Source organism: Prunus dulcis, chromosome 5, assembly GCF_902201215.1.
Source record: "Prunus dulcis chromosome 5, ALMONDv2, whole genome shotgun sequence".
Lineage (NCBI taxonomy): Eukaryota > Viridiplantae > Streptophyta > Magnoliopsida > Rosales > Rosaceae > Prunus > Prunus dulcis.
Genome location: NC_047654.1, coordinates 6971669 through 6997606, shown reverse-complemented (window position 1 = coordinate 6997606; position 25938 = coordinate 6971669). Strand labels below are relative to the sequence as shown.

The following is a 25938-nucleotide window of genomic DNA, read 5'->3' as shown; positions in this document are numbered from 1 at the left end:
TGTGGGTGAGAGGATCCTCCGTGCCAGTGTAGAAAGTGATGCGGAGTGCCTGGATGTCTTTGTCGTGGTGGTAATTGAGGATACATTCGGTAAAGGGCCCGGGTCGCCCAGAGGGGTTGTGGCCGCGGTGCTGCTCGCTCTCCAAGCTCCGAACCTTCTCAAAGAGAAGCCTCATGGCCGGGTCGGCATGAGGGAGAGTCTCAGGTGCTGAAGGCCTGGGGGGCGGGCTGACAGGAGTTGGTAAAAGTTCCCACTCTTCGAACGCCTTGGTGTGATAAGACTCCTAGTCTTTTGGATTATAAAATTCACAGCTACCTTCTTCAGCTGGCAAGTGCGTGGGCTTCGATGGGGGACCTAGGTGCGTCACCCTTGGGTCCCCGAGATTAGCAGGGATAGGGATAGGTTATGTCTGACGGTCCAAGAGACTGTCTATGCAATCCCTATAGACCTTCATAGGTTCATGAAGCCAGTCCTTCGGTGGGGAGATGTAAAGGAGCTACGACTTAGTTGGCTCTGGGTAAAGAAGGCCTTTACACTTGACGAGCCTAGACTGGACCGAGACACTGTGGTGAGAGGGCACTGGCTGGTTTAGCTGGGTGTGCTCAACATCCTAGGTAAACTCATGTTGGGAACTATGGGGTCTGCGCCTTCTCCCAGTTACGCTTCAGGGTGCGATAGTCATGTTCGAGCTGGCGCAGAGGAGCTCCACCTCTGCCTGGAGATTGACATCTGCCGAATGTTTCTTTCGGGAGGTACCCTCGCGGGGGGTATGGTGTAAAGTATCGTGGCTATGCTCAGTCGACATAGCAGAATGTAGGGTAAAAAAGAGGCTACGGGGCTTGATGGGAGAAGGAGCCAGCCGGGCTGGTAGAGAGAAATGTGATTCAAGTGTCGAATTCCTACAGACGGAGCCAAACTGTTGATGCTCTTTTTCGGAGAGGGTCAACTTAGAGAGAAGTAGGTAGTCTTTAGCATGGGAGAAGGTAAGGACCTTCGGTAAGGGAAGAGCCTGCAGAAGACAAAGTAGGAGAAACAGTCGTTAAGCTTCAGACACCGGTGTGGTGCCGGCCGAAGGCTCTCCGATGCTTAAGTTAGCTTAGAGTGGTAACTTTGGCAGAGTAACAATAAAAGTGAGAGAGTAATTACTCTTTTTATTTGGGTACTGTTCTGTATTTATAGGGCAGTGAAAATAGGAGCTTTGCACAAAGTTTCGATGTGGGACTTTGTGCAAGTCGCTGTGGTGGTGACATGTGTCTTGGAGATTAGGTTAAATAAGAGAGAGCTTCGGCAGTCGGGAGCTTTGGCAGGTGTTTGGCACCTTGGAAGAGTGTCTTCCTTCGGCAGGGGAGAAGGTGTGTCTGCCTTTGTGCTAGTCATTTTGATGTTGGATATGCTCGGTTGATTATGGTGTAAACAGAAAAGCAAGGATAAGTTAAGGCTATAGCTTTATTGGAGCAACACAGAGTCTCAGAATGAAAGATGATAGATGGCAAAATTGGAAAACCAAACATTCTGTATCAGATAAAAAAAGATGATTAACTTCTGTTTTTTGTGTCGAAATCTGGTTTTCAAAAAGACAAGAAGAGATAGAATACGAACAGAGCTCGATCAAACCCATTAGATAAAGAATCAGATAACAAAAACAAAGTAGAGATAGATCGATCAAACCCATTAAATTGAATACCCATAAATAATATCAACAACAAAAATAAAAAAATTGCAACTACATTGAAAGCTCAGCATCGAAACTTGGATGGATGGCCTTCTTCTCCCACTCTTTATGAAAAACAAAAACAAATTTGCTGCATAGCGCCTAGTTGCCCACGTGCCAAAAGCTGTATAGCCAGGCAACTATACTATTTTTTAAAGAAACATTAATAAAACCGAGTATAGCCGCGCGGCAATACTATTTATTAAAAAAAACAAAAAAAATCGTGTATCTGCACATGTATACTTTTATTTTTTATTTTTAAAAAGAGGTCTTCCTAGCGATTAGGCACCCACGTGTCAAAACAAGTATAGCCGCATTGGTATACTATTTAATTAAAAAAATTAAGAAAAAATGACCCTCCTAGTTGCATTCGTTTATACTTTATAGATATTAATTAGTTAGTTTGAACATATCCAAAGCATATATTAATCGCCCACTATATAATATTTTAATATAAGTTTTTTAATTTTTTAAAAATATATTATTTTTATTCATTAATATGTGAGAATTATTTGTATAATACATTAATTTTGTGTGTTTTATTGAAAATTTTGTTAAAAATACTTGTATTAAACATGAGAAATACGTATGTACATGTACAGTGCGAGTATTGTATGTCTGCTTTTTTTTAAATGTCAATTAGTCTTTAAGACGTGTACAGAATATGGATGTATTATTGAAAAATATGTACGTATGTGTATAATAGAGTATTAAACATGAAACTGCTAAATTCTTTATATAGGTAAAAACTCTGAAAAAGTAAAAAATTAAAAGTGGACAATGAAGACTTGAGTAATGACATAATAGTAATGGATAATGTTGTAAAATACTATTATTGATAAACGAAAAATCAGGGAAAAAATTTAAAGAAAAGGATCCTAGTATATGTATAAAGTGTATAGCCGATCAACTATACTATTTATTTATAAAATAAAAATAAAAAAAAGTTAACGCCGCATGGCTATACTATTTTTTTTTTTAAAAAAGCAAAAAATTGCATATGGCCGCGCGGCTATACTATTTTTTAAATAAACATTAATAAAACTGAGTATAACCGCGCGACTATACCATTTATTAAAGAAAATTAAAAAAACCAACTAAAGCCGCGCTGCTATCCTATTCTAAAACAAAAATAGAATAAAATCGCTTATAGCCACCCAGCTATACTAATTATGAAAAAAAAAAAAAAAACAGATTTGCTACATAGCGCCTAGTTGCTCGTGTCAAAAATAGTATAGCCGCCGGCTATACTATTGTAGGGGCTTTTTCGTTCCGGCAGCTACTACGGGCTTGGGCTACCGTAAATAGCAAAATGGATGAAATTGCCTCTTGAGCCTGAGTTCAAAGATCAAGCCCCAAAAATGCTTCGAAAAGACAGAGAAGCCTTAGGAAACACCTTAGTTACCTTCACCAATGAAAATAACAACAACTTATAGATAAATTTTCTAGCTTTGTATGAGAAGCTTGTGACATAGGAGTAAAATTGTCATGAGTTTAGCACTGAAGAGAAAACTAAGTGTTCCTGGAGGGGAAAATGGGTATTAAGGTAGGAGATGAAGAGTTTGCAGAGAGGTTTGGGTTGAGAATAAGGAAAAAGAGAGCAATGGGTGGCTTGAGTATTATTTCCGGCAGCTTGACAGTGACTCTGTCAAATGCTAGAGCAGCCTGCCAGAAGGGGAAAAAATGGGGACGAGGATGAACAGAGCATGAATTTGCTGGGTGTTGCAAGTGAGAGAGGAAGCTTGCTCTTTGAAATGTGGGTTGTCCTTGGTTGGGTAGAAGAGGCCCCTTTTATAGCCGCTGGAAGTCATCTTTTTCCAGAAAACCATAATGGTTTTTATCTAATATGGCCAAGCTTTTTCCTTCCTTCCTCCTCCCCTTCTTTGACTTATCTTATTCTAGAAAAATCTTCTCTGTCCAATCTCACATAATCATGGATTTTTGGGAGCTCAGTGCTCTTTCCCGCAGCTACCTCTATTTTCAGCCATCTCTTTCTTTTCTTTTCTTCCTTCTTCCATGGCCAGGTCTAATGAGGGAAAGACAATGGGTAGTCATGCTGATTCAAAAGGCGATTCCTCTCCTAGCAGGCTACGCGCCAATATCCTTTGGTCCCTTGGGTGTCTTTTGCTTGACACTTGCTCATTTTCCATGTGCTGGAACCTCCTAGCAGCTTTGTATAATGGACCTTCAGACTTCCCCTTTGTGGCTTTTGTTTTTCCAGCCAAGTGCTGGGGTTTTGCAGCTCTTTATTGTGATTGTATGGGCCAAGTTGATTTACCAAGTAAGTGGGCTATCCTTATCAAGCATTGGGCTTTTTGGTTGAGTTAATGAGCTATTTTTCTCTTTGTGCTCACCCACATGTTTGGACCTATGAAATGGGCTTGAGTCCTGAGGGTCCCAAGCAACCCGGGACTTCCATTTTTCGGCCCATCAATGGGCCTCATGACAATTTATTACCATCCATACCACAACCCACTCAAGCAAGCCCCGGGTATTTGAGTGGCTTGGGGCTCACTTAAGCTTGCGGCGTGATTGGATGCGGAATAATAATTCCTTACTTGGCGTGGCATGTCGCTTGGCGTGCTTCAATTTTATCGTCCTTGAAGAGGGACACAGTGCTTAGTTTAGCATGGGCTTGTATTTTATAATATTATCTCAGTCCTTGGCATGAAAAATTATTTATTTAGCATGGCATGTGGACTATGACTTGTATATGACGAGCCTTCGTGTATTCCGATGTGTGATTTTTCTTAATACAGTATCATATTGGCTGGAAACTTATTTGGGCCTAACCATGGACTTTTTTGAGCCTCAACAACTATTTATTATAATTAAAAAAAAAAAAAAAAAAAAAAAAGGACTCGTCTATACTATTTATTGAAAAAAGAGAGGTCTCGTCTAGCGATTAGGCACCACGTACATATAAAGCGTATAGCCGCTCAGCTATATTATTTATTTAAAAAATTAGGAAAAAAAAAAAAAAAGGCACAGCTGGTCGGCTATACTATTTTTTTTTAAAAGTAAAAAAATTACTATATTCAACATCGAGTAACAACCACCATCCCAAATAAGTGAATTTTTACTAAAAACTCTAGCGAAACGTTCATACTTTGAAGAACATGTCATGCCATCATGGTGAACTTTTTACCTACAAACTTTCAACATGTAGCAACTGCATACTTGACACAAAGAGCAATGGCATCAGCATTATGAAGACATGAGGGGAAGCAGTAGGTATATATAGATTGTACCTCTTTTCTCCTTCTGCCATTGTTTGATGCACGGGATTTCAATTTTCTTTTCTTATTACTGTATTTCTATTTGTCTGAGGAATGGCATCAGTTTTTATATTCGTATTCACTTATGGTTGCAGCCTGTTTGTGTTAGATGGAATGTTTCATTAGATGTCTATATTTAAGCCTTTTTCAATCTAAGTTTTCACTGACCTTTTGCGAGTTGATTCATATTTTTCTTCTTTCTTATCTGAAATTCCTCTGCTCATAATATCCATAAAACGAGGTTTGTTTCACAAGGCCTGTGAGACGTACGACTTAAGTCGTTTTGTCAGTCTTCATTATGTGGCATGAGCAACAAGAAACTTTGTTTCCATAACATATGGATAGTCTTCATTATGTGGCAGTGGATTTTTGGGAAGACAGTCAGTAGCATAATTTTGCTGGTCAAGGTGAAGGGTTTGTTTGTATAAGTAAGGCATTTTTTTGGTGTGGTCATTGAAATTTTCAGAAGAGAGAGAGATAACAAGATAATGCTGTGAAGATAAGACTATGAAATGAAGCAACATTGTGTTGGTGTCTTTGAAAGCTAGATATTTTATTTGGATATGCTCAAATTTGCTTTCATTTTCTACTTATCTGACAGTTTATGATAAGTATGCTGTTTTTTTTATTTTTTTTTGGGTTGCTTTATTTCTGGTTTTAACAATTAGAATGTCTGGTTTTGGTTTTGGTCTACCAAATAGAAATGTACCCTATTCTTTAAGCATTCTTTTCAATGATGTGGCAAGCTTAGAATTGGGAAAAAAAAGGAAACTGTATCCTACATGTTAAGGGATTAATTTGACAGATACACATTACATGAGTTTTGTGGGAGCGATTTTCGTCCCACAAGAATATTCGTCTAAGATTCCGTCGTCTTCTTTGCTTCTCTTTCTCCCTACAAAACAAATCGGAATAAGAGGACCACACCCGGGGGTGTTGGCCAAAGGCCCTCCGATGCCTAATTTAGGTCGAGTATTTGTAGGAAAACAATAGCTAACAATAGGATGGAGATTTCTATAGAGTGAGAAGCGGGTGGCTTGAGCCGTGTGTGGTGGCCGGAGCCTTGTGTGAGAGAGAGAGAGTATGGCAGCTAGGGTTTGTGAGAGATAATTTTTGCAGAGTTTCAGATAGGAATTTAGACGTACCTCAACCGTTGTGCGTAGTCTTGTATTTATAGGAGCCTCTGAGGCTAGGGTTTCGGAAGAATAATTCGTTTCCCTAATTTTGGAGAGATTGATTTAAATAAATCAAATCCCTAATTAAGGCAAGAATCGAATAATTCCCAATTAAATCAAATAACTTCCAATTAGGTCAAATAATTCCCAAATTAATTGGCTTAATTATTTGACCTATGATCTGATATATTTTGCTTCTAGAAGTTTAGATTTGACACATAGATATTATATGAGTTTAGTTTAGGAGACAAATTGCCTAATCGATTGCTTGCAACACATTCTCAGGGATTCGTTGTCCAAAAAAAAAAAAATTGTTTGTTTGACTTTGCCTTCTTTACGGTGCCTAACAAAATTATATGTGTGGTAATTATTCAAACCTGCCTTTGAGTGCAATGCACGTTAAAACCAATACCGAACTTGTTTATCAAGATCCATAGGGATTTTGTATACCAAAAGCAACTATTTCATAGCCTCTATAAATATATTGGATGCATGTACTTTCTAGTACTATTCACCCAATAATCTTTTTTCTTATGAAGATAATTCATGTATTTTTGTGCTCTATAAATCCAACCCTTTGAAATGGGTTGGTAATTGATAAAATTGTAGCACTTTTGGTTCAAAGATGTCTGGGACAAGAGTTAAAGCACAGAGCAGAGCTTTGGTCATCATATTTGGCCTTCTCTGCTTGCTTTTGCAAAGTGAAGAATCCCACCATGGAACTGAATATGTAGTGGGAGATGACAAGGGCTGGGACCTGTATCCGGAGGTATCCAATTGGGGGAAAGACAAGCACTTCAAGGCTGGAGATGTCTTGGGTAAGATTTATTCTCTTATTATAATCTATTCTTCAAAGAAAATTTGAATTCAACTCATCATGTTCAACTAACTTGATCCTTCAATCAAAATTTGAGGTGATATTCCAGTTTTGGTTATAAGTTATTTCATCATGTAGCCAAATCTTAAGGTGCATTCCAACTTTGAGTAATACTTCTGTTAGTTCTGTTTTCAGAGAGTCCAACTTAGCTGCGCGTTTCGCCTTATATATCTTTAAATGATGCATCTTCATGGTATTGGGATCCTCGCCTTATATATCTTTAAATGATGCATCTTCATGGTATTGGGATCCTCGTGATATCATTCAAGATGTACCAGTAACTGATTTCTTGTAATGTTTCTTTGGTTTAGAACTGTTATGAAAAAAGTTTAACCTGAAAAGTACATGGTGCAGAATAATTCATATGTTTGGAACTATTTGCATAACATTTGTTTTTGGTTTAATGTACAGTTTTCAAGTATAGCAACCCATTATTTAGCGTGGCGGCTGTGGATGCAAAAGGGTACCAAAGTTGTAGTGCAAAAGGCCATCTTAAGAAGTTATACAACTCTGGGGACGATCATGTGGTGTTGAAGAAGGGTCAAAACTACTTTATTTGTAATGTTATAGATTACTGTGGATATGGAATGAGAATTGCTGTTCATGCAGAGTGATTCATCTAGCTATATATATGCTTGTTGTTACAGTAGTTTGTCTTTGCAATAAAGAGTTTCTAGGAAGGAAATGTTGCAATATTAATCTTTTGTATGTTATTTTTCTGAATTTAACCATTTCTTCTTCCTCCTTCCCCTTGCTTCTTCTCTATCTCACACTCCATCCCAGATGATTTATTTATTTTCTTAAAACCAAGTTGAAATAGTGGAAATTGCATTAAGGGGATTGGCACAGAAGTTGGTTGTACAAGATGGACAACTTGTTGTTTCGCCAAGTCCTCCCGTAGACATGTCTTTAATTAGGGGCGGAGCTAGAATTTTAAGTTTACAGACCGAAACATAAAGTGCAATCATTAAGTAGATTGATTTTTACAGATTGAAAGAGTCTGATACCACAACTTTCTTCTTTTGAAAAACACATCATCTAAAATATCTAAACATTGGGGTTGGTAATTGATAAGATTGTTGTAGCACTTATGGTTCAAAGATGTCTGGGACAAGAGTTGGAACACAGAGCAGAGCTTTGGTCATTATATTTGGTCTTCTCTGCTTACTTTTACTAAGTGAAGAAGCCCATGGAACTGGACATGTATCCTGAGATATACAATTGGGGGAAGATTTGTTCTCTGATTATAATCTATTCTTCAAAAGAAAATTTTAATTGAACTCATCATGTTCAACCAATTTGATCCTTCAATCAAAATTTGAGGTTATATTCCAATTTTGGTTATAATTTATTTTATCATGTAATCAAATTTTAAGGTACATTGCAACTTTGAGTAATACTTCCGTTTGTTTTCCGACAGGCCAACTTAGCCACTCATAGATTAGCTCGTTTCGCCTTATCTTTATATGAGGCATCATTATGGTATTGGGATCTCTTAATTAACATCTTTCAAGATATGAAATGTTTCTTTGGTTCAATCCATGATTTGGTTTGGCGACTGTGGATAGGGGCAGAACTACAATAGAATACATCAACACAGAAGTACATGAAAGCTAAACACTACAGATAAAGATACGAACCAGTAAATGATATAACATAGCAAGATAATAGAAGTGAATCAATGTATATATATATATATATATTCAGCATTTGCACAATATATGATTATGAACTCTCTTCACAAATTCAATTTAATTGTGTAAAGTAGAGCTAAAAAATCTTTCAAATACAAGTGAACTTATAATATTTGACATTACTAGTCTAGACTAAAATTCTACCAATGTTAGGAAGAATATGGTGATGTCTCTCGGGAATGGCACGAGGAATGGCACGTGGAATACGGTGGGAGCCGACGAAAAAGGGATGCTTAAGTGCCTCTGCAGCAGTCGGCCTCTTAGCAGGATCCCAAGAAAGAAGGGAAGTTATAAGCTGAATTGCAGACTCACTGGCAGATGGGATGCAAAATGAGAGACCAAACCCAGAAAACTGTGGAAACTGATACTCAACCTGCCCTGCAAGAATTTGCCCTTCAGGCCATGACTTCATGGTTGGGCTGCCTAGCACACTACAAATCCAAAACAGCTGCTCCTCCTTATTTTTACCCGGAAGTAGAGGGCGGAGGTTGAACATCTCAGCCAAGATTACACCCACAGCCCACATATCAACCTTGGAATCGTAGAAGCGTGAGCCGAGCAACACCTCCGGGGCTCTGTACCAGCGAGTTGTGACATAATCTTTGAAAGGAATGCCCGGCTGAATCTTCTTAGCAGAACCCAAATCCCCAATCTTGACCACACCTTGCTTCACCAACAAGTTTTCCGGTTTGAGGTCACGGTGGCACCACCCATTCTTATGCATGTGATCTAGCCCAAGAAGAATTTGATGACACACATTCCTGATTTCTGCCTCATTGAATCTCTTCTTGTGCAGTTGCATAAATTGCAATAAGTTGCCCTCCATGAATTCAAAAACAAGGGAAGCAGTGCCATCAAATCCCATGAAAGCTTGTTTCAAATTGACAATATTCGGGTGGTTCTTCAACTGAGACAGAGACTCAACTTCCGCCATTTGGAGAAACTCCTCCCATGAAGTCAACCTCGATACCTCATTCTTCAGTTGCTTAATTGCAACAATCTCACCAGTCACCTTGTGCAAAGCCTTCCATACAACCCCGAAACTTCCTTCACCGAGCGGCTTAAGGAAGCAATAATTCTCCATTCAAACTATCTCAAGAAAACAACAAAACTCTCTCTTTGTTAATGGAAACTCAAGAGCTTTCGTCAAATATGGAAATTGACGTCTGCCCAGAAGCAAAACCTAATTGATTTCCTAAAGGCTTGCTCACTCACTCAAGGTAGAAAATGCAAGGTGCCCGGCTATTATTTATAGCCTAAATCTTTCCCAATCCTATAAGGATAGTCTAAATCTTTCCCAATCCTATAAGGAAAAGGAGTTTTCGTAATTGAAGCTGTTCTATTTTACTTGGGCCCAAAGTTTTACTACGGTCAACATTTTTATTTAGAGTCAAAGCTTTTCAAAGGTAAAGATTTTATGGTTTAAATTTTAAAGTTAAAAAAAAAAAAATGCATATTGAGCGTGCGACGAGTCGTTGTTGGGCTGGCCCCACAAGGATTATCCACAAACGAAACGGAAGTCGTTAAACCGACCCTCAACCCTTTCAAGGACAAAAAACCAAAAGGAAATTAGAAAAAAGCAAAACAAAACCCAACGCGAAGAGCTCTCTCTCTCTCTCTCTCTCTCTCTCTCTCTCTCTCTCTCTCTCTCAAATTTCTCTGAACCAAACCCTAGCAGCCTGGCTGTTCGTATTGATTATCAGCCTACTACACAGACGTCCTAGTGCTTGAAAACCATCACCAGTTTCACAAATTTCAAGGGGTTTCTCTCTGAAAGATTTGGGTTTTCTCGGTTTTGGCGTGTCAGAAGCTCTCGGAATTCGTGAATTTGCCTCGGTGCTATATACGTACGGCCAACCAATCGGCGATTTTGGAGCAATTGTACCATCCATTCGCTCATCAGAATCGGTTCCTCAGCCTAGGGTTTTCTGATTCTCTCAGGCTATTTGTAAGGATCGGTGCGAAGACAAGCGCAGAGGGCTTTTTCTAATTTCACTGAGATCTGTGAAATTTGATTCGAATTGCGACGATCGGCGGAGGATTGAATCTGTGGTGGCTCTCGGAACCTAATTTGATTCGAAGCATCTGTTCAATGATCGGTTTTTGAAGGAATTGAATCGAACCGAAGAGAGGAGATTGGCGTATGGTCCGCGAAGAAGCTTCTGAAGAGCTCTGTCTCCCTGTTCTTCTGCGGTGGTTTGATTGTTCGATCTCAATAGATTAATCGAAGAAAAAAGAAAACGAAAAGATCTTCAATTTTTTTGTACTGTTTGATTTTTGTTTTTGGGAGTTTAATACAAGGCCTTTATATTTTTATTGGCCTTTGATTATCGTTCTCCTCGGGGCGTTTGTTTGTTCTTGTTGTGGTATTATTATACATATTTCTATTTTTTTGGAAGAAAAAAAAAGTATTGACCATGGCGGTGTATTATAAATTTAAGAGTGCAAGAGATTATGATTCAATTGCTATGGACGGTCCTTTCATCTCAGTTGGTATTTTGAAAGAAAAAATATTTGAATCCAAGCACTTAGGGAGGGGTACTGATTTCGACCTTGTGGTCACCAACGCCCAGACCAATGAAGGTTGGTTCTGATTTAGTTATTCCGTTCTGAACAATTTGTAATTAAACACAAATTTGGGTCCTAGCAGGTGATATGAGTGTGTGTGTGTGTTGAGTGGTAAAATCATATATGATTTTGGAGATTTCAAAATTTGATTTTTGGGTATTTGTTCATTTTTTTTTAATGCTTGTAGCTATCTATCTACATGTTGTTTATATAGAGGATGTTACATTGCCATACTTCAATTAACGTTGGGGTCACTAATTGCCACCATGTGCCTTGAAAGTTAAGTTAGATTGACCTTATGTGGTGGTTTAGTGTTGTTATCGAATGAGCAAAGTTTGACCACCTATATGTTAAATTGACTCAATCTGAGAGGGGACAGGACAGGGTGTGTGAGATTGAAATCTGGGATCTAATGGAATGGTTAATCTGACTTTAACTAACTAGGAACCATGGGTTATGGTTTGGGGAATCGCATTTTGGTAGCTTTTATCCTTGCTTTCATGGATCAATATCTTTGCTGTGTTTTTATAGTCTTCATGTTCTATGTTTTGCAATTTCAGAGTATCTTGATGAAGCAATGTTGATTCCAAAAAATACGTCAGTTTTAATTCGACGCGTTCCTGGACGGCCTCGCATGCCAATTGTTACTGATTCAGAGTACTATCTCAGATCCTTTAAATTCTTTAGTTATGTTTTCGTAAGGTCCATTATGAATTTTGAGTTGTCTGTATCAATTGTTATTGTGTTTAACAAACCTGTGATATGGGGGTAGTACCTGTTATTGTAACTTCTGTGGAGTGCGCCCAAGCAGTGCTATGTTCTTCAATAGGATTTTTGTGTTCCTTATGACCATTAGGACCAATTTCGAGGGTTGGTTGAGTTAGGCTATTTTTATTTCCTTTATTGCAGGCCAAAGGTGGAAGATAAGGTGGAATATACTGAACCAGAAAGGACTAGCTTTCTGACAGCTGATTCATCTGCCATGAAATATGTAAGCTTTAGTATCTACTAGATCCTGGCATGGTTGTGCTTTGCTTTGTGCAATCAGTTAGAGCTTTTAGTGATAGTGTGTTTATTTTGGCATTACAGCCTGATGAGTCAGATTGGGATGATCTTGGAGGTGATTTGTATGAAATTCCTGAAGTCTTGCCAGTGCAGACAAGTTATCAGGCTCCGGATGTTCAGCCAACAAATAAAGCCGATGAAGATAGCAAGATTAAGGCTTTAATCGACACTCCAGCCTTGGACTGGCAACAGTGAGATGCTTTCAGTTTTATTGTTTAGTTCTGTGATAAATGATAGATTCATGGTCACTAATGCTGGATGATCTCTGTGTTGTATTTGCAGGCAAGGTCCTGATGGCTTTGGTCCTGGTAGAGGTTTTGGCAGGGGTATGGGTGGAAGAATGATGGGTGGACGTGGTTTTGGTGAGTCTTTTAAAATTACATATTTTTGTTTTACTTAATATGTCAGTGCTCATTCAACATATATACATATATATATATATATATATATATATTCTCTCATTTTACATGACAAAACTGATTTTTCTTTTCTTGATTGAGGTCGAGGAGGAGGGGGGTTGGAGAGGAAAACACCTCCACAGGGCTATATTTGTCACAGGTGTAAGGTTCCTGGTATGTTCCTGTTCTTATTTCTTTCTTTGTGATAAATGATTATATCAGGAATGCACTTATATAAGTTATATTTGACATATTGTATTTGTTTAGGGCATTTTATTCAGCACTGCCCTACAAATGGTGATCCAACTTTTGACATAAAAAGAGTGAAGCCACCCACTGGCATTCCCAAGTCCATGCTGATGGCAACCCCAGATGGCTCATATGCATTGCCAAGTGGTGCAGTAGCTGTTTTGAGGCCAAATGAGTAAGCTGATTTGGTGTTCTATATTTCATAGTTGTTATGCTTGCCTTCCAGTTGTTTTTATGAAAACTTACTATAATCTTTAATATGAAAACAGGGCTGCTTTCGAGAGAGAGATTGAAGGTTTACCATCTACACGGTCTGTTGGTGATCTACCCCCTGAGCTACACTGCCCGTTGTGCAAGGAAGTAATGAAAGATGCTGTGTTAACGAGCAAGTGTTGCTTTAAGAGCTTTTGTGATAAGTGTAAGTTATGATGTAAATATTATTGCCTAAATTTTGCAGCTTTTAAGAATTTCAACCTAATCCCTTGTAATCTTTTTGGTAAGTATAAATTTTCTTTGTATTTACACTGGGTGCCTTTATAATCAGGTATCCGGAACTACATTATGTCCAAGTCAGTGTGTGTCTGTGGGGCTACAAATACACTGGCAGACGATCTACTGCCAAATAAGACACTCAGGGATACAATCAATCGAATCTTGGAATCTGGGGGTAACAGTAGTGCTGATAATGCTGGGAGTACTTTCCAAGTTCAAGGTTTGTATTTCAATAATGTTCCTTCTCTTTCTATTTCCACCAGAGTAGTCATTTTCTGTTCGTATTAAATTTTTGATTTGTAATATTCAGATATGGAGTCTGCACGCTGTCCACAACCCAAGATTCCTTCTCCAACTCAATCTGCTGCATCAAGGGGAGAAGAACTACAGCTATCTTTGAATAAAGAAACCCCGAAGATACAGGAAACCGCAGATGAGGTAAAGCCTGTTGTTGCCCCACAGCAGATTTTAGAGAAAGTGAGGAATACAAAAGTGGCTGATGTATCTGAAGCTACACATGAGTCAATGAGTATGAAGGAACCAGCATCGCAAGGGAGTGCTCCACTTGTTGAGGAGGAAGTGCAACAAAGGCTGGCTTCTGGGGAGGCAGGTAATGTAGTGGTCTGGGAATTATAGTTCTCTGGTTCTGTTGGCCTACTAGTTCTGTTTTCGCATTTTTTCATGGTGCATATCAAGTTCTATGTGTTTTCTTGCTTTCTTGACATACAGGAGTTGGATGGATGTTGAGTAAAAGATTTTTCTTAAAAATAAAGCTTAGTTTGACTCCAAAAAAATAGTTGGAACTGTAGTGATTACTTATTTGTTTGTCATTGTATGTGCATTACAGGAAAGAAAAGGAAAAAGAAGAAAGTTCGCATGCCTGCGAATGGTATGGCTCTTCCTCCTACTTTGTTTTGTGAACTTAAAGCTTTCTATCTATCATATAAATTTGAATTGGATACTTCAATCCTTGTGCTTTTATACATGCCATAATGTTTACATTCAATGCAGACATGCAATGGAGAACCTCGCAAGATCTTGCAGCTGATAACTATATGATGCCTATGGGCCCCGGTGCTTATAATCCATACTGGAATGGCATGCAACCTGGCATGGGTATGGAAGGATATATGGCACCATATGGTGGTCCTATGCCATATATGGGTTATGGACTAGGCCCATTGGACATGCCATTTGGGGGTTTTGGTCCACAGGACTCATTCGGTGCTCAAGGTTATATGATGCCCATGGTTCCGCCTCAGAGGTATGTATTTGTCTCATTTGAATTTCTCTCTCTCTCCTCCTCCCCCCCACAATAGATACTTGTACTTTCTCGTATGCATGCAATTCAATGGTTTTTGCCCTTGGAGTCATTTTTGTGGAAAAAGTAGGTTTGCAGGTGTAACCAGTGCCCTAAGATAATGTCACTTGATGCTTGCAAGTTACAATTTAATGCTTTTTCCCTCCTTTTGGCCCCACAACCTAATGTGTTTGTAATCTTGGACTTTATTCAGGGATTTGGCTGACTTTGGCATGGGCATGAATGGCATGAATGGCATGAATGGAATGAATGGGATGAATGGCATGAATGGCATGAATGGCATGAATGTTGGACCCCCTGTCATGAGCAGAGAGGAATTTGAGGCTCGAAAAGCTGATTTGAGGCGAAAGCGTGAAAATGAGAGACGAGGCCAAACGTAAGACTGAAAACTGGATTTGTTTTTTCTTGGAATTTTTATTCATAGGGTATAACTTGGAAAACATGAGTATCTGTTATATGTGATTTGATAGCCATGTTATGTGAAGATTTTTTAAATTCGGTTTCTGTTAGATGCGATTTTCTAGTGTGGTCCACCAAAGGGTTTGGATTCCATTTTAGATGCAATTCCATTGTAAGGACACAATAGATATGAGATCTGTTATTTTGATTGAAATGTGGAATTCATTTTTGGTCAGTTGGGTTGGTACTAAGAGATGGTAAAGTGTGATACAAGCTTCCCGAATCTGATGTGTCTTTTTGTTTGTTTATCATTCTGTATGTGAAACAAAATTATGCTGTTTTTTTCTCTTTGGGGAGAGTATAGAGATATTTGAAAGGAGAAATCCTTCAGTAGTTGGGCTATGTATAGCTGTTTGCCCTTTTGTGTCCCACAGTTTTAGTATATGGGCAATATCTCATAATAGGATCTAATAGTACTATTCTTCTGAGAAATGGACAACTTGCCTATAATCTTATGGTAATTGGTTGCTTTTCCTCTCAAGCTGTAGTATCTATTTTTACATGGTTGAGTAATTCATTTTTTAATTATATATATTTCAGTAGGGAATTCTCCAAAGATCGGGAATACGGGAGGGAGGTGAGCAGCGGTGGCGGCGATGGTGCTTCTATGAAATCCAAATCTGTACGTCTTTATTGTGCCAATTTCCCTCTCTTCTTATCGTTTGTATACTGCAGCAGCAGGGTTTTCTTAAGGTTTTTATCAACACTCTTGCAAGGAGAGACCAAGTTGGCAATAGGACACCAATTTGGCCAGATATTGCCAAAGAGTCTAGGATATATTAGTCTGTTTTCCTTATCAGCTATTATTTTTCGTTCAGTCTTTATTTTATTTTTGTGTCATTATATTATTTCTTTTCTTCGTAATGCTCCATTTGGTCATGGGGATATTAAATGGAGAGAATGCATTGTAGTTTGGCCTCCCTTTTTCACGGTGGCTTGAATCAATCGAGAGTACATGGAAAACGGCTAAATGTGGCCGAAACTGAGGTCAATTAGAGTTCTGTTCTGTTGTTTTAGCAACATGTTCAGATTACCCTAGTATACAGCCTTTTGAATCCCATTAATTCCAACTTATATTTGCCAGGACTCAAAATTTAATAACCTGCTTCTCTGTTTTTTTTAACGGCTCTGAATTGAATTTATTTTTTAAATAAAAAGAAAACCATTAGGAGTCATCTTGGATCATGTTTACACTGGTCTGAGATGCTAATTTTTTTTTTTAATATATGATCCTCAAGTGCTTGCTGCAGGTTCAGAATTGAATTTCTGCACTTTGTACAGGAGGAGTGTTTTTAACAATGGTTTTATATTTTATTTTATTATTTTTGGTTTACCATTTCTACTACCTTTCTGAGTTCTGGCTGCAAAGTTGGATATGAGTAATTAATGGGATCGCAGGGTGTAAAGCCAACGGCAAAAAAAATCAAAGTGTTAACGATGTTTTTTGTTTTCCAAAATTTGAAAACCGAACAAAATAAATAAATAAAGGGAACAAAGGTGTTTAAGAAAAGTGGGTGTTAGTTTCGTAAATGCATGAAGGAAAAAATCGTCAAAGCACTTGGCAAAAAAGAAAAAAGAGATAAAATAATGGGTAACAGTGAAAAGTAATGATTTTTGTGAGAATTATTACTGTGGGAAAAGTTGACTTATTGGGGCTTTTTGTTTTTCTTCTTGTTATGCATTGCAGAAGTCAATTGCTCGATCACCAAGTCCCGACTACAGCAACAGCCACCAGCATCGTCACAGACGCGAGAGGTCATCTCCAGAACGAAGGCCCTCACGTGACCCACGTGACCTGGAGCCACAGCCACCGCGTCCTCCTAAGAGAAAATCAGACCATCACGACAGAGATCGCGAACGCGCCCAAGACCGAGATCGAGGTCGAGACTATGACGATTACCACGACCACCATGAGGATGATCAGCAGCAGCGCCAGAAACGACATCGTTCTGATTCGTCTTCTGCAAAACCACCACCTTCCACTGAAACAACAACAGCATCGGCCAAACCTGCCTCCTCCTCTTCTACTGCATCAGCTGCAGCAGCTGCCGCAGCGGCGGCGGCGGCGGAGCGCAAGCACAAGGCAAGCGTGTTTTCTCGCATAAGCTTTCCGGAGGGGGAAGTGAGCAAGAAGCGGGCTCGCGCTGCTTCTCCGTCGGCGACGGAGGATAACAAGCCGTCGTCGGCGCATCATCACAAGGAGTCGTCTTCATCGTTGGCAAATGGATCGGTGTACGACGAGTATAAAACGACGTCGTCGTCGACTGCCAAGGCTGGGAGTGGCGGAAATGGAAGTAGAAAGGCTATGGTTAGCGCTGCTGCTTCTATGGAGTATGAGTCGAGCGACGACGACAGGCACTTCAAGAGGAAGCCGTCGAGGTACGAGGCGTCGCCGCCGCAGAAGGCGGAGCAGGAAGAGCCCAGGCACTCCAGAGGCAGCACCAGGGATCATCGGGATCGCAGGCATAGATAGGGAGAGAGAGATCAGATAAGAGTAGATCAGAAGAAGAGATCAAACAGTGGGCCTAATTGGCAATTTGCTGTTTTTGTGTTTTGCTCACTCTCTCTCTCTCTCTCTCTCTCTCTCTTTTTTATTGGGCCTTGGAAGTGATTGAATCACTGTATATGTAAGAGGCCCATGGGCCACGGGAGCAATTGCTTGCTTGTTCCTGCTTGAAATTTGGTATTTGATAATTTTGTTTAACCTCTTCTGTCATGAAATACTAAATTACAAAATATGAATAAGAGACTTCTCTCTTCGAGTTCAAGGCTGCTTGCTTTTTACATATATCTTCTTCTTTCAATTATCCGAAAGTTCAATCGACTGGCTATTGTTATTGTTAGATGTCACAAGTTCGAATTCTCTCTTTTCGTTAATAAAAATAAAAATGATAAGTTTCAGTTCGGACCAAAAAATAAATACAACTTAAAGAACTAAAATAAAATATGAAATGAAACCAAACTTCAAGCGAGCATAATGATCTGAATTCAAACAACAATAATCTGCTGAAATCTTAACCCTCTAAACCTTTACAAACAAAAATTACGATCAAATTTGCAACAACAAAAAGGACAAAACAAATCATAAAAAAGGGAGCCTAATGATCTCAATACAAACCATAATGAGCTAAAAATCCAAATCTTACAACTTTACCCACACACACACACACACACAAAACTTTTTTTAAGTACAAAGAAGATTTTACAAGGCTAAAAAGATATTAGAAAAAAAAAAAACTGCAATATAATACTATACTAGCATCTCCGCACGCGCCTTTGCGCCTGCAAGAGGCTTTTTAAAAAAAATTAAATTAAATTAATTTTAGAATTAAAAAAGATAATGGGTAGTTGTGCTCTATAAAAATAAGATCCATTATCTGATTTTTCTTTTAATTTTTATTTTTTTAATACGAAAAAGTGTGAATTTACCATATTATTCTCATTTAATTAATAATCACAATTCTAAATGTTTGCATTAACCAATGGCATTTTCTGGTATTTTGAATGTTTCACCGTTCTCTACCTTTTACTATATATATATATATATATATTTAATTTAAGAGGTATAGTCGCATGCCTATATTATTAAAATATTCGAATATATTCAAAGAGTATAGCCTTAAGGCTATATGATTAAACTATTCGAATATATTCAAAGAGTATAGCCGCGCGGCTATATTTTTTAAACCCATCGACTTCTTCAATATAAATGCTATTATAAACACACACAAAAAAGCTTCTGAACACTAAGGAAAATAACCAAACCAAGATTATATCTCAATTTGCTACAGAGCTTTCCAACCATATTTGTTTCTCAAAACTTATGGGCAATTTGACCACTCGGAAATCTTGTCAAAGGAAATTGGTATCTTGGATAATCAATCGTTGAGGAGCATATGTCAATGGGGTCTAGTCCAGTTGGAAAAGACCTTAACTTATAGACCAATAATTTCAGGTTTGAACTCGTAACAGCTTGGTAGTGTGATTGTGAGAAAAAAAAACCCCTCCTCCTTCTTGACTATGGCAAAAACAAAACAAAACAAAACAAAAATTATTAAGCCTAACTAATATTGAAATCACATTAGTAACCCCAAGTAATATCTAGATACTTTAATCCAATTAATACCCAAATGTCTTAATCCTAATTTATACCCAACTAAATAACAACTCTAGTCCTACTTCTTTTCCTTTTTGGTGAACCATAGTCGTTCTTCTTGTTGAGTTTACGTATTTCTCTTATTTACACCGCTCTCTCTTTCTCTTTATCGATTCACCTCTTTCTCTCTTATTTCTATTTCTCTCTTCTTTGCCTCGTCCTATTTTTCTCTTATTCCAAACTGCAAACCGATTGAACTGAATTGGAACCATATAGTTCTAGTTTGATTCGGTTCCTCTAGACACTTTGTATAAAAACCATACATTATGTAACTATTGGTTTCGATTCCAATTCGAGGGGTAAATCGAACTGTGCCCACCTTCAAAAACAGTATCAATTATATTCTCTTACATTATAAAGACTTATAGGTCAGAAATGATTAACTCATTTATGAGGATTATTTTTTGGAATTAGAGTGAAAAAGTATGATTGATTTGGGAAATAGAGCGTCCATGAAAGAAAGCATTAACCAAATCAGAAAAGTATTTTTAAACATTTTTTTATAAAAACAGGGGAGGGTAGTTTTTCACACACACACACACACACACTACCAAAATGCCAGTGGGGTTCGAACTTTTGATCATTGGTCTCTAAATCAAGGGCCTTTTCTACTAGGCTAAACCCCGTTTCTCAATAACAATATCATATTTAATTATAGTAAGAGGAATTTTTATTAATCAATAAAGTAGGAAAAGCATGAAATACTTTAGTACTTACCTAATTTTAGCCAATTAAACTGAGCAAAAACCCAGTAAATTTAAGTTTTGTAACTAAATTTCTTTTCCGCCGAATGGTATGCGGGGAAGGAGAATTGTAAAAATGCGTAAATAATATTGTCATTTTTTTTGCCTATCCCAAAAGAGATGATGTAGTTTGATTTTTGTTCCATTGTTTTAATAAAAAGGTTAAATCACCAATATTTCCAAGAAAAGCATGAATGAGATTAGTGGGGTATGATGTTTCAATGCAGTTTGTAAGAGGGGGGGAAAAAAGGTAAAACATAAATAAATAGAAATAGGTAGCATTTCTGAATGAAAAATGAATCGAAATTTTGCAAAAAACCCAAAAGAAGCAGCCAGCTCTCAAAAACACCCAAAAACTTTTTCAAATGACGAAAGAGCCCATTATCTTTAGCTTTAGAGACATGCAAGTCCTACAGCCCTTTCCTCCACCATCAGCATGTGAAGATTTTGTCTTCAAGCAAGCAGGCCATGTGAAGACTTTTGTCACTTTGCATATGTTCGACTGTTATTACTGCGCAGCGACAGTGCCATATATAATGTTTTGTTTCTTTATACATATTTCAGAGTGCATGTTGTCTTAGTGTAAAGAGGAATTGTTTGCTATCAGTGTGCATGTGAAGTTCATATGAAACTTCAGAAAAATAGTATCACAGAGAAAGGGAGATAGAGAGTATTAGATAGAGAAGAACTCTTATTCTCATCCTTAGCCATGGTAGAAGTCAGTGTAAATTATGTATATAGTTTCTAACTTCGAAAGAAAAAAGTACACAATATCAAAGAAGAAAAAATCTCAGTACTTCCTCCCTCAATCAATAAAACTCCCTTTGTTCATATACTTTCTCTTATTTTCTTATTATTCTCTTACTCCGACCACTGTTAATACTGTTGACCAATGTCAATACCCAGTGATAACAGTAGTTCTAGCAACATAAGCAATTAAGTAAGTCTTTTTCTCTTTTATTTTTGGTTTTCTTAGTAGACTTCTTGTCCAAAATGGGAAAACACTTTTCATAATTATGTTATTATATTGCTAAACTGACGATCAATACTTTGTTTGAGCACTTGGTCATGTTTGATATTTGCCATAACAATAATTAGATGTCTGTCAGGGAACCTCTGAGTTCAGAGGACCTCTGAGTTCTGCTCCATAGCCCTTTAAGTTGGCGTCTTTGCAATTCCATGTTCTAGTTTCATGTTCTAGGCATGGTGTCTGGTTGCTAGTTTGGCCTTTGAAAAACCTTGACCGAGACCCTTGTTAAATAATGGTATCAGAGCCTTAGTTTAGCTCCTTAATAATATAGTTATACCAGTGAAGTCAATCAACACAACTGATAAAAACTAACTTTTTATAACCAGTTAAAATTTTGTTAATTACCAGAATTACCAGTTAAGAACAGTAAACCCTTTGCATGTTTGGCCCTTGGTGGACACCTATTAGAATAAAAGAAATGTTACAAAAATTAAAGAAACAGAAAGCAGAATACCAAAAAGAAATTAGGAATCTAGAAGAATTAATAAGATCGCCAGAAGTAGATAATTATCCTAGAAGAAAATTAGAAGTATAGAATAGTATAACAAGAAATCAGTATCATTTAGAAGTCTATAAAGAATCCATAGAAGCTTTCCAGGAGCATTTGGGTATCTTAAAAGAAAAAGGTAGACTTAGATAAATTTTATGATAGAATACCTCAATCAGAAAAAATTAACTCTAGATAATAATACATTAGTTTGTTATTTTCCACAAAAAGAATACAAACATCTATTACATAACAGTATAACAATCCTTTAGAAAATAGTATTATTGACCTTTTAATTAATCAAGCAGAAAGTGTAAAATTTGAACATAATAAAAATAATAGAATAATTCAACAGTTACTAGAATATTTCTAGAAAAATTCCTTAAAAACAATTAGACAAAACTTAGACTATATAACTTCTCAATTAGAAGATAATAATAGGAATATCCAAAGATTTCCTAGCAAGAAAGAAATAAAAGAACTCATAGATCTTATAGATAGTAAACCAAAACAAATAGAACTCCAATCATTAGAAATTATTGAGCAATTAAAATTAGAAGTGCAAAAAATCCAATCAGTACAAAAAATATTAACTGAACAAGTAGAAAAGTTACATAGTAAAATCGATAGACTTTTAGTTTAATGTCGTATTCTAAAATTAATAATAAATATATTAAAGCATTAGAAGAAGTTGGTAAACTAGATAAGGAACCAGTAGGTCTCACAGACTTTACAACATCTGTAGTAAATACTAATATCCCTATAAGACAAAATAATTTAATTATCCAATTAATTTTAAATTTAGCCGAAAAAGTAGACCAAATAGAAGAACAAATAACAGAAATTAATCAGGTAGTACATAATACCACTTCTACACTACCCAAAGACTTAGTTGATAAATTAAAAAATTTACCCTTAGGAAATAATCCTCATAGAAGAAAATGTAGAATAAATCCATTTGATAATAGTAAATGGAACTCTTTAGAAGAAAAGGAAAAGAAATAGTTAGAACAGAAGATATATACCCTAGTGAACAAGAAGCACAAGAATTCCTAAGAAAAGGCTTTGAAAAATCTCAGAAAAATAAATATAATTTATATCAATTAGGAAGATTTGAAAATAGACATAGTATTGTAAGCAGCATCAGTCAAAATGAAGTCAGCTGTATAGATAAAGAAGTAACCCTTAATTTACTTAGTAACACAGCAATAGAACACTTTAAAAAATCACACTATCAACAAATTCATATAGGAACAATTGTGATAGGAATAGCTGGACTCATTAGAGCACAAGTAGGAACTAAAGCACTAGTATACATATATGATGACAGATCGGATAACCATCAGCAAGAAGCTATAGCTACAACAGAAGTAGATCTTAGCACAAACTTAGCAGTCATAAGATGTATTCCTAATTATGTCATGAATATTAGAGAATTTAGTAAACATATTAAAATTAGCATAAGAACAAAAAATTATAATATGAAAGGTGAGTACAAAAATTTAAGCATCAGTCTTATGTATGTAGGAAAATTTCAGATAGTTATAATTACAAATTTAATGTAGAATTTTAAAATTTAGTACAAACCTTTGGTAGTAAACATGTTAATATGATAGAGGCAAAACCAGTAGATAATAGTTTTTTAGAAGGAACAGAATGGATTTTACCTAATTTACAAGTAGCAAAAAATAGACAACCTGATAAGGCACAAATTTTTTATAATCGCATAGGTGAAGCAGTAGTAAGATTTACTAATTATAAACAAATAAATGATATAGAAGACTTAGAAAGTAAAATAGAAGAAGAAATACATATGACATTTGATAACTTAGAAATAAATATGATTGAACATAATTTTGATAATATAGTTGATAAACTCATAGATGACATAGATAATTTAGATGAAGAAGAATGTATAGAAAATATAAAACTTATTATTTAGGATTACATAGATTTATCAGATAAAGAAATGAAAGATTTAATTTTAAATATAGGATTAGAACATATTTTAGAAGAAAAAGAATATCAGAATATGTTAATTGAAGTAGAATGCATGCCAGTAGAAGATCGGTATAGTTCAATTGGACCATCTGTATCCCCTGCAAGTAGAATAGATCAACAAAATCTTAGGCAAACTAATGAACCATGTAGAGAAAATAATGAAGAAACCGGTAGAAATGCTTTCCAACAAGAAGCATTTGGAATAAGAAAAAATAGAATCCCTTATAAAGGAATTGAACAAATTAGTTTAGCAGGAAATATATTAAATTTAGACCATGTAGACCCACAAGATTGGGAAAGAACTATAGAAAAATGGGAAAAAGTATGTGTACATGCAGCATTAATATTAGATTTTAGTAATAATAAAGATATGTTAGATTACTTTGAGCATTCTTTAGATGGAATGGTTTTTGATTATTTTCAAGCATGGAAAACTAAAAATCCAAGAGAACACCAAGCAGCAAAAGAAATGTTTAATATATATGCTTTTGTTAAATTAATTAAATATAAATTTTTAGATCATAACAGATTAGATGGTAGAAATGAACAAGAACAAATTAGAGCCATAAGAAATTTAGAACAACTACAAATTTGTGATTTGCAATATATTAGTGAATATACTTCAGACTTTTTCAAGTATTTAGGTAGAACAGGTAGAATTGATGATCTTAATTTATTAGATACTTATATGACAAAAATTAAATGACCAATAGGAGAAAGAATTTGGAATGAATTGCAAAAACACCCTAGGAAACTAGATGTATCTATACGAGCAAGAATACAACATGTATATGATATATTACGATCAGAATGTAGTCAAATAAAAGCAAAAAGACAAATTAGAAAACAGTTTTACATGAGTTGTAAAAATATAGACTTACCTAAACAATATGGATGTCATAGAAAATTTAAGCAAAAAAAGCCCTATAGAAAAAGCTATAGAAAATATAAATCTTATAAACCACAATATAAAAATTTTAGAATACAACCTTCAAAACCTTTTAGACGAAGAAAATATATCCCTAAACAACTTAAGAAAAGAACAAATAAACCATGGATTAGAAAGTATAAAGTACCTAATAAAAGTACATGTAAATGTTATCTTTGTGGTGAAGTAGGACATATTAGACCTAAGTGTCCCAAATTAGGAAAACAACCTAGAGAAAAAAATACAATTAATTGAGCAATTTCAATTAGAAGATGATGAGGACTTAGAATCAATTTATAGTATTGATGATAATTTAAGTGATAATGAAAGTATTTATAGTGTTAATGCCTTAGACTCATAATCAGAATTAGATTACTCTAGTAATTCCGATAGTGAATTAGATGAACATATGTGTATGTTTGAAGAACAAACAAAGCATGAAGAATTTAAATATGTTAATTTAGGATGGCCCCAAGAATGTAATCAATGTAAGAAAATAGCGGTAGAAAAATATTACACTAAGACAGTAGTTTATTGTAAACCTTGTTTTAATAATAGACCAATAGAAATAAATATAGTTGAAATAAATAACAATAATCAAAAGAATAATTGCCCTAGTATAGAAAAACAAAAATTAAATATAAATTTTTAGATCATAACAGATTAGATGGTAGAAATGAACAAGAACAAATTAGAGCCATAAGAAATTTAGAACAACTACAAATTTGTGATTTGCAATATATTAGTGAATATACTTCAGACTTTTTCAAGTATTTAGGTAGAACAGGTAGAATTGATGATCTTCATTTATTAGATACTTATATGACAAAAATTAAATGACCAAAAACACCCTAGGAAACTAGATGTATCTATACGAGCAAGAATACAACATGTATATGATATATTACGATCAGAATGTAGTCAAATAAAAGCAAAAAGACAAATTAGAAAACAGTTTTACATGAGTTGTAAAAATATAGACTTACCTAAACAATATGGATGTCATAGAAAATTTAAGCAAAAAAAGCCCTATAGAAAAAGCTATAGAAAATATAAATCTTATAAACCACAATATAAAAATTTTAGAATACAACCTTCAAAACCTTTTAGACGAAGAAAATATATCCCTAAACAACTTAAGAAAAGAACAAATAAACCATGGATTAGAAAGTATAAAGTACCTAATAAAAGTACATGTAAATGTTATCTTTGTGGTGAAGTAGGACATATTAGACCTAAGTGTCCCAAATTAGGAAAACAACCTAGAGAAAAAAATACAATTAATTGAGCAATTTCAATTAGAAGA

The 25938-nt window shown here is 36.1% G+C and overlaps 3 protein-coding genes across 3 annotated transcripts; 2 read left to right on the top strand and 1 right to left on the bottom strand.

The window, feature by feature from the left end:
* The first annotated feature begins 6678 nt into the window (after window positions 1-6678).
* LOC117628411 (basic blue protein-like) lies at window positions 6679-7769 on the top strand. Its single transcript, XM_034360864.1, has 2 exons — window positions 6679-6982; window positions 7453-7769. Exons 1-2 carry the CDS (start codon window positions 6790-6792, stop codon window positions 7653-7655), a joined length of 396 nt encoding a protein of 131 aa, XP_034216755.1. The 5' UTR covers window positions 6679-6789; the 3' UTR covers window positions 7656-7769.
* A 1093-nt stretch (window positions 7770-8862) lies between these two features.
* Window positions 8863-9929, bottom strand: LOC117628929 (cyclin-dependent kinase F-4-like). The gene has a single exon (XM_034361474.1). It carries the CDS (start codon window positions 9817-9819, stop codon window positions 8863-8865), a length of 957 nt encoding a protein of 318 aa, XP_034217365.1. The 5' UTR covers window positions 9820-9929.
* A 366-nt stretch (window positions 9930-10295) lies between these two features.
* LOC117627216 (E3 ubiquitin ligase PARAQUAT TOLERANCE 3) lies at window positions 10296-18055 on the top strand. Its single transcript, XM_034359183.1, has 15 exons — window positions 10296-11318; window positions 11864-11960; window positions 12213-12294; window positions 12393-12559; window positions 12651-12730; window positions 12869-12940; window positions 13034-13190; window positions 13285-13433; window positions 13560-13727; window positions 13818-14117; window positions 14355-14396; window positions 14519-14771; window positions 15022-15204; window positions 15828-15909; window positions 16975-18055. The coding sequence occupies exons 1-15, from the start codon at window positions 11153-11155 to the stop codon at window positions 17758-17760; spliced, it is 2784 nt and encodes a 927-aa protein (XP_034215074.1). The 5' UTR covers window positions 10296-11152; the 3' UTR covers window positions 17761-18055.
* The last annotated feature ends 7883 nt before the right edge of the window (window positions 18056-25938 follow it).

Coding starts and splice junctions, on each gene's coding strand:
- LOC117628411 (XM_034360864.1), top strand. CDS start 6,790: ATGTCTGGGACAAGAGTTAAAGCACAGAGCAGAGCTTTGGTCATCATA. Junction 6,983..7,452: donor CAAGGCTGGAGATGTCTTGG/GTAAGATTTATT, acceptor TTTAATGTACAG/TTTTCAAGTATAGCAACCCA.
- LOC117628929 (XM_034361474.1), bottom strand. CDS start 9,819: ATGGAGAATTATTGCTTCCTTAAGCCGCTCGGTGAAGGAAGTTTCGGG.
- LOC117627216 (XM_034359183.1), top strand. CDS start 11,153: ATGGCGGTGTATTATAAATTTAAGAGTGCAAGAGATTATGATTCAATT. Junction 11,319..11,863: donor CAACGCCCAGACCAATGAAG/GTTGGTTCTGAT, acceptor TTGCAATTTCAG/AGTATCTTGATGAAGCAATG. Junction 13,191..13,284: donor GCTGTTTTGAGGCCAAATGA/GTAAGCTGATTT, acceptor ATATGAAAACAG/GGCTGCTTTCGAGAGAGAGA.